The sequence below is a fragment of the Sminthopsis crassicaudata genome, chromosome 3 (genome assembly GCF_048593235.1).
Source record: "Sminthopsis crassicaudata isolate SCR6 chromosome 3, ASM4859323v1, whole genome shotgun sequence".
Taxonomy (NCBI): domain Eukaryota; kingdom Metazoa; phylum Chordata; class Mammalia; order Dasyuromorphia; family Dasyuridae; genus Sminthopsis; species Sminthopsis crassicaudata.
In genome coordinates, this window is record NC_133619.1 from 623,386,188 (window position 1) to 623,401,855 (window position 15,668).

Below are 15,668 nucleotides of genomic sequence, written 5' to 3' on the forward strand. Positions count from 1 at the left end.
ATATTAGTTTAAACTCTTATTTTATTGAGTAGGTTGGCTTCATTGACACCGTGAGCTTTGCCTAAGTTGTGTGGTCTTTTGCTAAATTCCTGAAATCAAGGACAAGTTACTAATTAGAGCATCCCTTTGTTCTTTTGTAAAATATTTGTACTGCCCTCACTAAAGAGTCTGAAGAGAGCAGCTTGCAAACCTTGGAGGAACTCTATCAATTAGAATTGCTATTACAAGTTCTCAAAGCCTTTGAAAAAAATGTTGGCTGGATTTTTATGTAGATTATTAGTTAAAACCTTTGAAATGTCCTATGATATTTGTTGTTTTATTGACAGGTAAAAGTAATTTTTAAAAAAGCTATGGCAAATTGATCTATTTGTGTACTTTTGATTCTTACGAATTTTGCAAAATTGGGATGGTCTCTTTCAAATGTCTCTTGATTGCTGCAACTGCCCAATCCACTGTCTCCATCCCTCTGCCAAGAGCAGATTTCAGAAGAGCCTCTCTTCCTGCACTGAATGTTCCCCATGCTGTTGGCTGTCTTAGAACCCCTCACAGCGGCCCCACTTCCCTGCACACTAGCTTGGTATGCAGGGAGAAGCTGCAGAGTCTGCTGGCTGTGCTTTATTTACGGAAACAGCAGGGTTGAGATTGATTGCGGTGAGAGACAGTGTGTGGATGAGGGAGGGTCACAGCACATGCTCAGTCCTGTCAGTCTGAGGGGGAAGTTTCTGCGTTCTGCGTGAAGGCTTAGGTCATAGCACAAGCTCAGTGAAAGCTCTCTGAGGTCTCTCAGACTGCATGTGCCTCCATTTTGAGTTGTTAGAGTAGAAAAAGGCAGAGTTTTTGCAGTAAGTAGAGGTTCAGAAATACAGCTAGACCCACAAGAGCGGCTGTTAGTCATGGATGATCCATTCAGCCCCTGCAGGTAGGCTACTTTACTCTGGCCTCACCCAACCGGGATGGCTTTTGCTGCTGTTTCTGACTTCTGAAAATGTTTATGAAATCATTTCATTATTCATAATGCATGTGTTCCTAAGAATGTTTAATAGAGACCAGCCTAGCTGTGCAGGTTGTTTCTTAATGCATGAAGAGGAAGCTTGAAAGAACTGACCCTGTTCAGAGATGCATGGAACAAATGCAGAATGTAAGGGCCATATGAATCTCTCCTTCCTTCCCTCCTTCTCTCCTTCTTTCCTTCCCTCCTTCCCTCATCTCTGTTCCCCTATTTCCTTCCCCTGCCTCTTGTTACGGTTTCAATTACTCAGTAGGCATGGGTCCAGGTTTGTTGCCTGCCTTCAAGGAGCTTGTAGGTCTGATCTGCAGGATGCTATTAAGGAATGTTTGGGCCTTTGAGAGACTGCTTGGACAATATTTTAGGGAGGATGGTAAGTAGTCCGCTATTGGTTACTTGGAAGGTGGGTGGAAACTTGTTTTGATTGAGTATCTTTTCCCAGTGGAAATTCTAGTTTTCTGTGATATTTTTCTGAAGTATGTAGAAACAGAGCAGCTACGTTTTGTTCTTCAGCTATTACTCAGATGCAGCAAATAGTTGTAGGATTTCAACAATGCCATTTCACAATTGTCAGTTTCCTTTAAGGCCAACTTGTTGTGTTATATGTGTCTGTGCTTTGGCATGCAGACACAGATGGTGTGAAATGTTTGACAATTCTAAAGTCTTAGGTGTTTAGAGCAGGAATGAATCTTTATTTCTTGGATGAGGAAATTGAGGCCTAGGAAAGAACAGTGACTTGATCAAGGTCACACATTAGTGAGGGGAAGAACAGGGACATTAGTTTTAGGTCTTTTGACTCCAAATTCGCTGTTCTTTACAGTGTAGTTCAGCTGCAGTAATCCTAGATTCCATGAGTTTATTTAAAAAAAAAAAATTGCTTTGTTTTGATTAGTCATCAGATAAATTGGTTTACATGGTGAAGGTCTAGGTGATCATTCCTTCACAGTGGAAGATAATGTGAGGTGTAGGGGGAAAAAAAAAAAGCTGAATTTTGCCATTTCTCTTGCAGTTTTTGTGTAAGCAAAAGCCCAAGTGTGTCCTGGGGAAAGGTAGAGATATGGGTAGGACCTTATTCAGAAGGGATCTAGAGATATATTGATAAATTGTTTTGCATGTCAATTAGCTTTCTTCCTTACCTAGAATTTTAGAGGTTTCTCTGAAATAGTTTTGTCAGATTAGTTCTAGTGTTTAGTCAGAAGAGATATAGACATAATGTCTCTTTGAGCATTGATATCTGCAGAACTCTATTTGAATTCTGTTTTACAGAGAAAACATAATCTTAGTGATATCTCATCTCCCTCCCCCCCTTACTTTTTAAATTCTTAGGTTCAGTTCTCTGCCTCTAGGTGAATGTTTGGAAATGATGGAAAAATCATGAAGCCACAGTGGAGCTTTGAAATAGTTTAAAAAATAATTTGGTTTTATAGTTATTAATGGAAATCTCATCCCTATCTCCCACCGTGATCTCTTCTTTATATTGAAGAAAAACAATTTAGCAAGTTAACATTGTCCTTGTCTGATTGTTTATTCGCCTTCTTTCTCCATTGTCCTCTATCTAGTAGTGGAGATGTATGTTCTCAACTTCAACCAGAATTATATTTGAAAGGATGAAGCAATGAATACATTAAATATATAAATATATAAATATAAAAAACTATATATATATCTCCTATTATCCTCTCTTCTTCATACCTCTGTCCCTAAAACAAAACCATCTGAGGGAGTCAGATCTTTAGTGAAAAACTTGAGGAGCTTCAGTTTCTTCCTGTTCCATCATCTGTGTCTCAGGTGGGATGTTTTATTTTGGTGGCAACTTGCATTGCAGCATAAGACTGTTCAGATCTTTGAAGTTACTCATGAGGGACTTGTGCTCTAGGAGATCATTATTTGGAGCTGAAATCAGAAAGGTGTGTTAATATAACATGATAAGGTATCTTCTTTCTGTTTCATAATAAGCATGTCCATTTTAAAGAGTAGTATTGTGATACAATTGAGGTGTTGTTTTTTTTTTTTTTTTTAAAGAGCTTTACTTTCCTCTTGTTATGGAATATTGATTCCAAGAAGACCTATATTGCTAAGCTGTGGGTATCTTCTTTTTCTGAACTTGAGCAAATTTACCGTGAAGATTAAAGCCATAATAACTTAGGCTTGTATATTTCACTGGTCCCCTTAAGCCCTGTTGAGCTATACTAAATCCAATCACAATCTAAAATACTACTAATAGAAATGGTAAAATTAAAATACCAACAGCAAATAAAGACTTTGCAATGAAAATACTAAGGTACACACTCTAATTATAGTATCGTAAGCTCTTAAGTCAAAATGAATACTAATATAAATTTGGTAATTAAAATGTAGACTTTACTTACTTTTAGATTTCTATTTAGAATGTTGTTATATTGTTCTTGCTACTTTCACCCAACTTTGGTCTAAAACAAATTATGTTTCACTAATAATCTAGAATAAGTAGAAAAAAAAATTAGAGACATATTTAAGGCTTATTGTGTGATCTTCATAACAGTTACAGCTATTTAGAAGTGGATGAGTTATCTTGGGAGATAATGAGTCCACTTTTTGCTCTAGACATCTTCAAACAAAAATTTCACAGCCACATGGCTATTCTATTCTATAAGTTAGTTCAGTTTTGGGTTGCAATCAAATGGTTTTTGAACTCCTGTGCTATGTTGAGATTTAGTGATCTCATAACTTTTTGAATTGGGAAGATGTAGGACTTTGCATCTGGTATATAGTTACTATTTTCAGAAAGCCACCCTTTGTCTTTGAAGTCTTTTAAATCAACTAGTTATTAAATCTGTCTTTTGTTAAGTTAATATATAATTGTCTTACAATGTAGATGGTTATTTATATCTAAGTGAAACAAAATGGGAATATCATCAGGCTCTTTAATATTTCTGGATTAAATCTTTTTTGCCTGTTGTGGTATACTAAGTGTAGAGTTGTGATACAAAGGTCAAGGGTGGCATGCAAACTATATATAGGAGATTGGTGGTTCTTTTGACTTAGATCCCATTTCTTATGAACATTTTGCTGTCTGTAGGAACAAGTGCTTTGTATATTATAGTGTTTTGATACTAACTTAATTGAAATCATTGCTATTTAGGGGCAGCTAGGTGGCGCAGTGGATAGACCACCAGCCTTGAATTCAGGAGGACCCAAGTTCAAATCTGGTCTCAGACACTTAATACTTCCTAGCTATGTGACCCTGGGCAAGTCACTTAACCCCAGCCTCCCCCCCCCCCCAAAAAAAAATGGGGAAATCATTGCTATTTAATTTATAAGTAAAATTAAAATTTTATAAAATTAGCTTTTCTAAAAGATTTTTATGAATCTAATTTCTTAATCTGAGAAGAATTAAAACTTTATTTTTTGAATCTGGCTGTTAGAATTTTTTAAACTCACTTTCTTTACATCTGGTTACAATACAGATCAGCATTTGGAAAACAAAAGGAATAAAAATTTTGATGTATTTTCCTTTTAGTTTCCCCTGCCTCTACTGTATTTCATATCTTTGAAGTAGAATAGATTTGAGCTGTCTTGAACAAACCTAAAATTATTCTATTCAGTCCATGTTTATTCTGTATCTAATTATCATATTCATTCCTTTTCCAATCTCAATCCCTTTTTGCTTCTCATTGCTGTGTTCTGCTTTGAATTGTTTTTCCCGCATCTATAAGGAGGTAAAATATAAGGATCACAGTCCGGCATCTGGTTCAGACGTGAAGAGAAGTAGATATTACTGGGGAAAATAAAATTTGATGATTATCTATGAATTTCTTTGTGAAATCACAGAATTTTGAAGTTGGTAGGAACTTCATGGAGCATCCAATTAAACCATCATTTAACTTAGAATTTCTGGGGGGAAAAAAGTGATCATTAGCCTATGCCTAAAGCCCTATAGTGAAAGAGGAAGCCACTGCTTCCTAAGGTAAGACAACATGTAATTTTGGAGAGAAATGATTAATGGAAAAGTTTTTCTTATGTTGAGCTAAAATTTTCCTCTTCATGAGTTCTACACATTATACCAATGGTTTGTCTTTTACATGGTTGTCCTTAATTTAAAAGTAGCTGTGTTTTCTTCTCTGAGTTAACTCTTTTAATTTATCCTCAAATGACATAATCTGGAACCCCTTAAGTAGTCTGATTGGTTAGAATATTTCCGTTGTCTGTATGCTTAATTTTACACTGAGCATACAGAGAGAAGCATGAAAATAGCTTTTCAAGGTTCTTGCATTCTCTTCGGGCAAGCATCTGACTGTAGTACAATATTAGGAAACATAAACATATGTATATATATACATACATGTGGAAAAATACAATAAATTGGGAAAGAAGTAGATATAGCTGGGAAATCCTGCAAGGTTTTTTACAGCAGGTATCACTTTAAATACATTTTGAAGGGTATTGGTGAGCATGAGAAAAAAGGATATTTCAGACATGGAAGGAGCAGGGCAATAGCAATGACAGATTGGCATGTGAGAGAAGAAGTACATAAACCAGTGTGATAGGAATAGGAATACCATTGAATAACTGCAATGACTCTGAGACAGATTTTTAGAGCTCCCTGAAAAGTGGAGTGACATCCTTATAATATTGCTTTTTGAAAATTAATCATATTCAATTAGTCAAAATTAGTCATTTTCATTATCAGGTTTGACAGATACTTATTAAATTGTGCCTATGAGGTTAGTACTAGTCTACTTGCAGGTCTACCGTATAAAGTACCTGCCATAAAAGAGTTCATATTTGACCATGTTTGTAGACTTTTTAATCACAGTATGATATAGGAACTTTGACTGGTTTGCAAATTCAGTACAGAATTAATACAAAAAAGGGAGGTTGAATTTGCTCACATGTTATATAAATCCTGTGATCCTGTGATTCTTTGGATCTGAGTCTAAAGTCACTCAAATAAATTCACTTGGGAGGATTTAAAGGCCATAATTAAATAGTAAATTTTCAGGCCTTTCCTGGAAATTTTTTTGGTAAGCTTCATTTACGTTACTCTCTAGTAGATTACATTGATAGCTCATGTAGGGAGAATTTCTTTGGGAACTGAAGAAAAAAAATTTTCATAAAAAGGATACTAATACTTTTACATCATTATCCTTTTCTCAAAATTATTTTTAAGAAAGAAATTTTCTTACAGTACCTGCAAGTGTGATGTGTTTGGTCATGTATCCATGTATGCATGCATGTGTGCATATATGTGCACACAAACCATTCTCACTCAAACGGTTTTGCACAGTGATTGCTATACTTGTCATTGTCTCTCTTCTTCTTCACATGCTTCCACTGAAGAGACGTATGGGAGTAATCAGGTTTTTGAAAATAAATTCTTTGGACCTCCCAGCAGGAAATTTAGTCTTTTTAGATTTTTTGTGATCTGTAATAGAAAAGATATTTATTCTGTCTATAAATGAAGATTTATCTCAATATTGGTAACTAGTTGCACAGTAGATAGTGCTCTCTGCCTAGAGTCAATCCAACCCCCGATGTTTATTAGCTCTGTGATCTTGAACAGGTCATTTGCTCTCCGGTTTTAGTTCCTGAATTTGTAAAGTGAGAATAATAATATCTATTTCCTAAGGTCATTGTGAGGATACAATGAGTCATGTCAAATTTAAAAACAAAACAAAACACTTAGCACAGTGCCTGTCATATTGTAGAAGATGCATGAATGAATTCCCTTCCCTTCTTTCACTCTCTACCCTGCTATTTTAGAAAACCTGCAGAAAGATTTACAAAGCAATCGGCCTTCCTTACTGTTGGTTTATTTATTTTTTTATATGGAACACATTAGTTTATTACCATTAGTGAATCAAATCACAAGTAGTAGAAAAATCCAGAAACATTGGCAGTTAACCTAGATTAGTATGGAATTCGGATCCCCCTCCCCCAAGTTTTATATAATTAATTATATTTGAGTATAGCAGAATTATTTCAGGACTTTGAAGCCCCTTCATTGTAGAGGATTGTTTATCTTTCCATTCTTTTCTAGAATATCAGTTCATAAGATATCATGCATATAAAAATCTCTTACTTGATCATTAACTTTCTCATAATTAGTCACTCTGAAATTAGGTTATTATTCAAATAACAGATTAGATGTTCTATCCCTCGGCCCTTATTTGATACCCTTTTGGCATCAGTACATGACCCTGGCTTCTTAAATGGAACACAGAACAAGGTAGGATAGATCCAATCAAGATTTAAGATAATTAGTTTATGAAAAACATTAGAAAATAGTTTTGTATATTGCTGGTGACTATTCTTGATCTTAATATTTAGTGGGTCATGGATATATTATATTCTCCTTTATTCTGATTCATTTTTCCTATTTCCTTTCTCTTCCATTTTGTTCTTATGCTTAAAAAGATATGTTCAGTATGTTATGTAATCACCATTGGGATTCTTGCAGTTAATTTCTCAGTAGATCTGTAGAGTTGTATAAATATAAATTCACATATCCTCCAGCAGATGTAAAACATCTCTATGTATTTTCCCAGCATAGTAAAGTTGGACCTAGGACTCCATATTCTTATGTTGCCTGTGGCACTAATTTATCTTGTGACCTTGGAAATGATATAATCTCTTTTTTTCAGTTTCCTCATTTGTAAAATGCTTTTAATCATGTCCTAGCTCTGTCATCTTTTCAGACATTTATTAAATCTTTACTATTTGCATGATTCTGTGAACATTTTAATGTTGGATGAGCTTTGTATGACTTCAAGATATTTAGACATTTTTGTTATTCCTTTCCTTTATCATGAATAACATTTTTACAAAAACTTCCATCATTGTAACTCAGATGCTATGATTGAAGTCCTTGTTAACATACATTTGAGTTCCTAGTGACTTCTTGAAAAGGAAAACTTTCCTTATCACCCTACTGTAGGACTATTTATGGAACGAAGAATAGCTTTTTTTTTCCCCAGGATTAACCTTATCCTTGAGTATGGTTCTGATCGCTCTTAGCTGTTGACATTTTTGACTTTTTAAATGAACTTGTTACACATGATACTAAATCTAGCAAACTTCATGGTAAATATTGTGCAAATAATAAAATACCATTTATAGAATATTGTTTTCTTGGTAGTATTTAGCAGTCCTGCAGTTATCTCAATACCAGCCTGTTGTAGAAGATCTAACTTGTGTAAAAAAATTACCCATGCATATGTATTATCAATAAAAAGTTATAATTTAAAAAAAAAATTCTAACTTGCAATTTAGGAACCAGGTATTTGAGATAGAAGGAATGGCAGTTACAAAGTATCTTCCATCATACAGTATTCCTATCATGGAGCAGGGTTGAGAATTTACTCTAGTCACTCAATTAGTTTCCAGTAGCTGTTCTCTCTTTCTTTAGGATTCTTTTTCTGGCTTGAATAAATCAAGCCAAAGTATTACTTAGCAGATCATATCTCTAGATATAACAGGTTGGCTTTTCTGGATTATAATCCCATTCTTCCATCCCGTAGTTGTTACCCGTTTTAGGTAAACTTTCTTTCAGCTTTGGCTGAGTCCAAGTGATACAGTGGAAAAATCCCTGGATTGTGGAATTAGAGATAGTAGCTGCACTCTTAGCTTTGCTCTTAACTTCCTCAGTCCTATGATCTCATTATTTTGGTCTTGATTTAAGACATGTTACTGAATTCATTTGGTGTTTCGCATCCTTATTTATAAAATAAGAATGTTGGATTAAGTGACCTGAAGTATAATTTTCAGCCCTAAATGACCTCTTGTAAGCTCCCTTTTATATATAAAAATTTTGGCCATGCTCACTCATCCTGTTTAAAATGTAGTTTGGGGATCTTCTGCTCAAGCAATTCTATTATTCCTTCAGAATTATTTGATATCCTGGGTGAACAATGAATAAAGATTCAATAGATAATGCTCAATTGAATTCTGATTTCTTTCTTTATTTTGCTTCTTCTCTGATGACAGTGTGCCCATTTCCCCCATTAATCCTTTATTGAAAAGGTGATAGCCAACCTCTCATCCCATTCCCTGTCTCAAGATTTTTCATAAGAAACCATTCTTGGAGTAGTGCTCCTGTTTTCTATATTGCTATGGACACTTCTGCCTTTTTGTTATTCAGTTGCAGGCTTCCAGATCCTTTCTGTCCAGTCTCTGTTTACTTCATAGAATACAATGTTTCTATGGCAACAGGTTACTTTTCAAAGGGAACATCTTGTCATTTTATTTAATCCACTGCAGCTGAAGAGGACTGAAATATTAAGTTGTTGTTGCTATGGATACTGCTTTGTTGCATCAGTTTCTTTTGTATCAGATTTCATAAATGGAGTGTTGAGACTTTTCTTTTGGGGAGGGGAAGACACTGAATAAAAAAGCGACTTACCATTATTACTGTAATTTCTTCTTTAGCGATATAATTTACCTTCCAGAAATGCTGAATGTTTTAGTTTCCACAGCAAGATTTTGTAGACATAAGGTTTCTACTTCATCTATAAAACAAACAAACAAACAAAAAAACATCTCCTGGAGTGCATTATTTACATAAGGAATAAATACTGGATTTGTGGTTTCAGTAATATAGGTCAAAGGTTTCATACTCAAGGCCTTCAAAATTGCAGAATGTGGTCCACCAGATTGCAATAAAATTGTGAAATGCTTAACAAAATAAATTAAAATACAGTACAACATAGATAATGTTAATGTTTTTCTAAATTAATAAGCACCACTGACACAGAGATCTCTGATGAGGGAAACTACCTTGACCCTTTTTTGCATGGCTTTTCCTCTGCAAGTTTGTAGTCTTAAAGGATTACTCAAGACTTGAGAGTCAGAGTGGCTTGCTTAGATTCAAAGAGCCAGAATAGGTCAGAAGCACATTGAAACTCAGGTCTTCCTGATTGCAAAGAAATTCCATAGACTTTGTGGTCCTCCGTGACAATCTAGAGAAATACTCTTATTACCAGTTAAAGGTCTTGACATTATTCTTAACTTTACTATTGTGACTTAAAAAAATCTTGAGTAATGACTCAGCATTCATAAATAAAACAGAGAGAGAGAGAGAGAGAGAGAGAGAGAGAGAGAGAGACAGACAGACAGACAGACAGACAGACAGACAGACATATGCATTGAAGTTACTTGAATTCCTTGAAAGAACTGTGATTTATTTCTGCATTTGTGTTTTGTACATTTTTACATTTCTTTCTTGTTTCATGAGATGGGCATTGAAATGAAACTTAATGATTTAAAATATATTTTAAAATCTCTTTTTCAATTAATACATTTATTTTCTCTTGCTCCTATGGGGGGAAATGAAAAAGAAACACAGAATCCTTCTAACAAATACACATATTTAAAACAAACCAGATTAGTATACTATGTCCAAAAATTTGTCACATTCTGCATCTTGAATCTGTTTCTGTAAGGAGGCAATCTTTACTTTCAGTCCTTTTTCAGTTAGTTATTATTGCATTGATCAGAATTCTGAGATTTAAAAATTGTTTTTATAAAGTTATTGTTGTGTAAATTTTTTCTTCTGATTCTGTTCATTTCATTCTGCGTCATTTCATACATCTCATTTCAGATTTCTCTGAAATTGTTCCCCTTTCTTCCTCCTCCTTCCTGCCCTCTCTTCCTTCCCATTAATATATCATAATTTCTTCAACCATTCCTCAATTGATGGGTACCCTTTCAGTTCCCAGTTTATTACCAACATGTAATGAGCTTCTATAAATATTTTTGTGCATGTGGGAGCTTTCCTTTTTCTTTGATCTTTTTGGGGCATATACTTCTTAGACATAGTTGGAAATTGGTTTACAGAATGGCTTTACCAATTCACAGCCAAAGTTAGATTCTTGTTTTCCTGCTGACCCTTATAAATTTATTAATTTTGTTTTTATCTTCACTAGCCTGACAGGTATTGGACTTTAATTTTCATTTCTCAAATTTTTGATGCATTTTTTTTTCCTTTTGGTTAACATTCTTCTTTTGAAAATTGCCTGTTTATATTTAATCTGTTGCCATTGCCTATTGGTTTTTTCTTCATAACATCTCCCATGAAAGCTTTCCTTTTTCCTTTGACCCAGCCACCTTAATGTAAGCCTTTAGCTTGCTGCTTGGTCTTCCTTCTTCAAGAATGTGTTCTGTAGCTCTATGAATGAGTGTAGTGTCTTCCTGTCTCTCTGTTGTTCTTGATTTCCTCTTCAGTTGCTAACAAGATCTTCATCTTTTTTCACCTTTTTAAAATATGTTTTCAAGGTTAGGGTTTGTTTTCCTCATGATGAATTTCTCCCTGAATCTACCCTTTCTCTTTTCTTTCCCCCATCCCTTTTCTCTCCTGTTTTCCTGTTGAGTTTAATGAATTTATATATTGAAGTCATTGTGTGGCTGAATGTATTCTCCCCTTTGATAGTTCTGGTAAAAATGACAATCTAAAAGTGATCTATTGCCCCCACCCCTTTCTTAATTAATTACTAAATATTTATTAAACACCATGTACCAGGTAATGTGTGCAAAGCGCACTGGGGATAGAAAGTTTAAAAAAAAAAAAAAAAAAAAAGGTTCTTACCCTCAGGTAGCTCACAAGAGTCTAGTTTCCCTTGATTTTATAGTTTTCCTACTTATATACTTATTAAGTGGCATAATGTCTCCCTACTTCTCTTCCCCAACTTGTTCTCTAATATATTGTTTTTCTTCTCTCTTTTCTTGTTGTTTCATCATCAAAACATAATAAAAACACTACCAGGTTCTCTTTGTTATTTAATTCTTTCAATAATCAGTTCATAGTTAATAAGCACCTGTTGTGTGTCAGGCACAAAGCTTAATTTTGAAGATACAAAAGAGGCAAAAGACAGTCTCTACCCTCAAGAAGCTGACAATTTAATGATCAATGATGACTTTAAAATATTAAGGGAACACTAATATCATTATTCCTTGTAGGAATATAAACACTTTCTTTTTTGTGTTTTTTCAAAATGTTTACTCTTTGTCCTTTTCTTAGGAATGACAAGAAATTTTTAATTTTCATTAAAACTCCATGTTTCTTTCCCCCCCAACCTGAGATTTATATTTATTTTTTTCTTTTGCTTTTTGTACTATCACTCTTAACATTTTGTTTCTTTATGTAGCAGCTGCCCAATTTGTGTGACTGTGATCAATATTTGAATGCTTTGTTTCAGAATCCTTTTCACTTTTTTCTTCTTTCAGTTTCTGAGATACTGCATTCTCTTGATTCTCAGCTTCCAACTTCTCTAACCATTTGACTGATTCTTCCCTTACCCCTTATTGGTAGTATTTTTCAGCATTCTGTCATTTGCTCTCCTTCCACTTATTTCTATATATAGATAATGCTTAAATTTGTGATTTTAGTCCTCACTTCTACACCTCCATTTTGAACTGCCTAAAAGACTGCTAATATCTCAGATTCAACAACCAAAGCTGAGCTTATTTTCTTATTCCCAAGTCATATATCTGTCTGTTTTCATCTCACTTTCTCACTTTATAATATGGCCTGTCTCTTGCTTATAATACAGTAATGACTTCATGACTCTACTTAACCTGTTTCATATCTTCTTTTACTGATACCCTTGTTTACTATTCATTCACTTTCATTTTATTGGTGTCATCTTTGACCTCTTACTATGACTCCACATAAGCCTCCGTAACCAAATCTTGTCATTTTAATTTCCACATTCTCTTGCCTATACCCTTTTCTTTGCACACATTCAATAGAGATCTAAATGTCTCCTTTCTAAATCCAATCATACAACCAAACAGGATTTATGGCACCATTCCAAAGCAACAAGTCTTTTAGAGGTGAGCACATGTTTCTTTGGAAGTTGCTATGGTAACTTAGAGCACACTTAGCCGTGTAAATGTTATATTTCACAAAGCTGCCAAAGTAAGTTTCCTTAATGAACGTCTGACTGTGACCATTTTCTGATCAAAAACCTTTAGTGGTTCCTTTTTTCTTTCTGCATAAAGTACTCCTTAACCTATCACTTACTTTATCTTCTGTATGGTTCCTTTGAATTTGTTAAATTTATTTCAGTGTGTTTTTCTCTTACATATTGTATTCCAGCTAAATAGAATGACTTGCTATTTCTTAATATTATCTAGCATTCTTTTGCCTCTGTCCATACACAGAGAACATTGCTTGTTTGTGCTTGAAAGTCACTGCTTTATTCCTGAAAAGACATTTTTCTCACCTTTTCCACCCTGAAATCTTCTTATCATTATTAACCCAGAGCCACCTGTGAATCCTTAAATTTTCTTAGATTATTTTGCTCAATCTTTGCTTCTGTCATTTTCGGCCATGTGTCTTATTTATTTGTGTTCATGAATCATTCTCTTGGCTTGTAAAATCCTTGATGGTATGAAGCATTTTTTTTTATTGCTCAGTACCTTGCAGAGTGCTTAGTTTGTAAAAGGAGATTGATAGATGTGTGTGAAATTGAATTATAGTTGGTTTATAAATGCTTAAAGTATTTTCATTTAATGAATTTGATTATTTGTTTTAGATTGTGAAGACCTGTGTTCAGATCCTCTATTAGTCTCTTCATCTGTAAGAGTAAAATAGTAGTACTTGTACTACCAACTACATAACCCACTTTGTGTTTTATAGATTGTTATGGGGAAAATAATGAAAGTATATTGCAAGTACTTAAAAGTTTTTAGTAAATGCCAAGCACTCAGTACAAGTAAAAGGAAAAAAGTGCCCCCTCCTTTCAAGGAACTTACATAATGTAGCTAAGTGGTATTATAGATAGAATTATGGACCTGGAGTCCGTTAGACTTGAATTCAGATTCAGCTCTGTATATATACTGATTGTTTGTTCCTGGGGAAAGTCCCTTAAGCCTTGTCTGCTTCAGTTTCTTCATCTATTGAATGGAGATAATGATATTACTACCCTTTAAAATGGTCATGAACACAAAAGTAATAATATTTGTCAAGTGCTTTGCAATCGTTAAAGTAAATCTGCATATGCTAGCTATTATTCTGTTAGGGTGGTTGGTTGGTGTCTTTTACTCTTTTTTTTTTAAAGCTTTTTATTTACAAAACATGCTTGTGTAATTTTTCACCATTGACCCTTGCAAAACTTTCTGTCCCAAATTTTCCCCTCCTTCCCTCCATTAGATGGCGGGAAGTCCAATACATGTTAAATATTTTTAAATATATGTTAAATCCAAGATATGTATAGATATTTATACAGTTATCTTGCTGTACAAGAAAAATAGGATCTAGAAAGAAAAAAAAATCTGAGCAGGAAAACAAAATTCAAGCAAACAACAGAAAGCGTGAAAATGCTACGGTTGTAGTCTATACTCAATTCCCATAGGCGTCTCTATGGATGTATATGGCTTTCTTCATCACTGAACAATTGGAACTGCTTTGAATCATTTCCTTGTTGAAGAAAGCCACATCCATCAGAATTAATCATTGTATAGTCCTGTTGTTACTGTGTATAATGATCTCTTGGTTCTGTTCATTTCACTCAGCATCAGTTCATGTAAGTCTCCCCAGGTCTCTGAAATCATCCTGCTGGTCGTTTCTTAGAGAACAGTAATATTCCATAACATTCATATACCATAATTTATTCAGCCATTCTCCAACTGATGGGCATCCATTTTGTTTCTAATTCCTTGGCAATACACAAAGGACTTTCCCTCCTTTAAGATCTCTTAGGGATATAGGCCCAGTAGAAACATTGCAGGGTCAAAGTGTTTGATAACTTTTTGAGCATAGTTCCAAATTGCTCTCCAGAATGATTGGATCCGTTCACAATTCCACCAATAATGTATCAGTGGCTCAGTTTTCCCACATCCTCTCCAACATCCGTCATATTTTCCTGATATCTTAGCCAATCTTAGAGGTGTGTAGTGGTATCTTAAGTTGTCTTAGTTTGCATTTCTCTGATCAATAATGATTTGGAGCACTTTTTCATATGGGTGTCCTTTATTCTTGAAAAAGTCCAAAATGACATTATTGTGTTGGGATTGGGGAACATTGTTAATAAACAGACCAGTACAATCTCTGAAGGCTCTACCGCAGGTTGGACACAAATAATTGGTGTGCTTATTTGAAGTAGAGATGTCTCTAAATTGGCACATTTCACATTTCTTTTGAGCCACTGCAGTTCTTTGTTCATAGAGCACAGCACTTTTTTTTTTTTTTTTTTTACATACCTTGCTTGTGGTACTGTGCCAGTGTCACAAAGTTGATTGTAATAGAAAATTTATAAATATATATGTATACAGAATATTTACAAAGAAAAATATGAAGTAGTTAAGACAAAGGGCACTAACATTTGTGGGAACCAAGAAGAGATTCTTGTAGAAAGTGGTACTTTAGCTTCATTTCTAAGGATTCTTTGAGAAAAGGTAAGGAGTGAATGAATTTCACCTATTGGGACAAACAAAGAAATAGAAGTGGAAGTAAACTACTGTATGTAAAAAAAATTGTGAAGGCCAGTTTGGTTGGATATTGAATATGGAAAGGAAATGATGTATAGTGAAGATCAGGGTTTACAATATAAGGAATTGATTCAGATTTTTTTAAGAAAAAAAAATCCACTCATCAATTTTCAAATGATCAAATGCTATGAATAAACAGTTTTAAAGGGAAGAAATCCATACTATTAATAGCTAAATGAAAAAATGTTCCAAGTCA

At 34.3% G+C, this 15,668-nt stretch overlaps 1 protein-coding gene across 7 annotated transcripts in view; it reads left to right on the forward strand.

Annotated features, from left to right (window-relative positions):
- The window catches only part of RERE (arginine-glutamic acid dipeptide repeats), a 528,280-nt gene that overhangs the window by 333,105 nt on the left and 179,507 nt on the right, over window positions 1-15,668 (forward strand). Inside the window, exon 1 of one of the 7 annotated variants that reach the window (XM_074307774.1) lies at window positions 207-919. The exons of the other annotated variants lie outside the window; for them this stretch is intronic. Within the exon in view, the coding sequence (XP_074163875.1) occupies window positions 894-919 (26 nt within the window). The 5' untranslated portion in view covers window positions 207-893. Of the gene's footprint in view, window positions 1-206; window positions 920-15,668 lie in introns of those variants that run through there. 7 annotated transcript variants of the gene reach the window in all.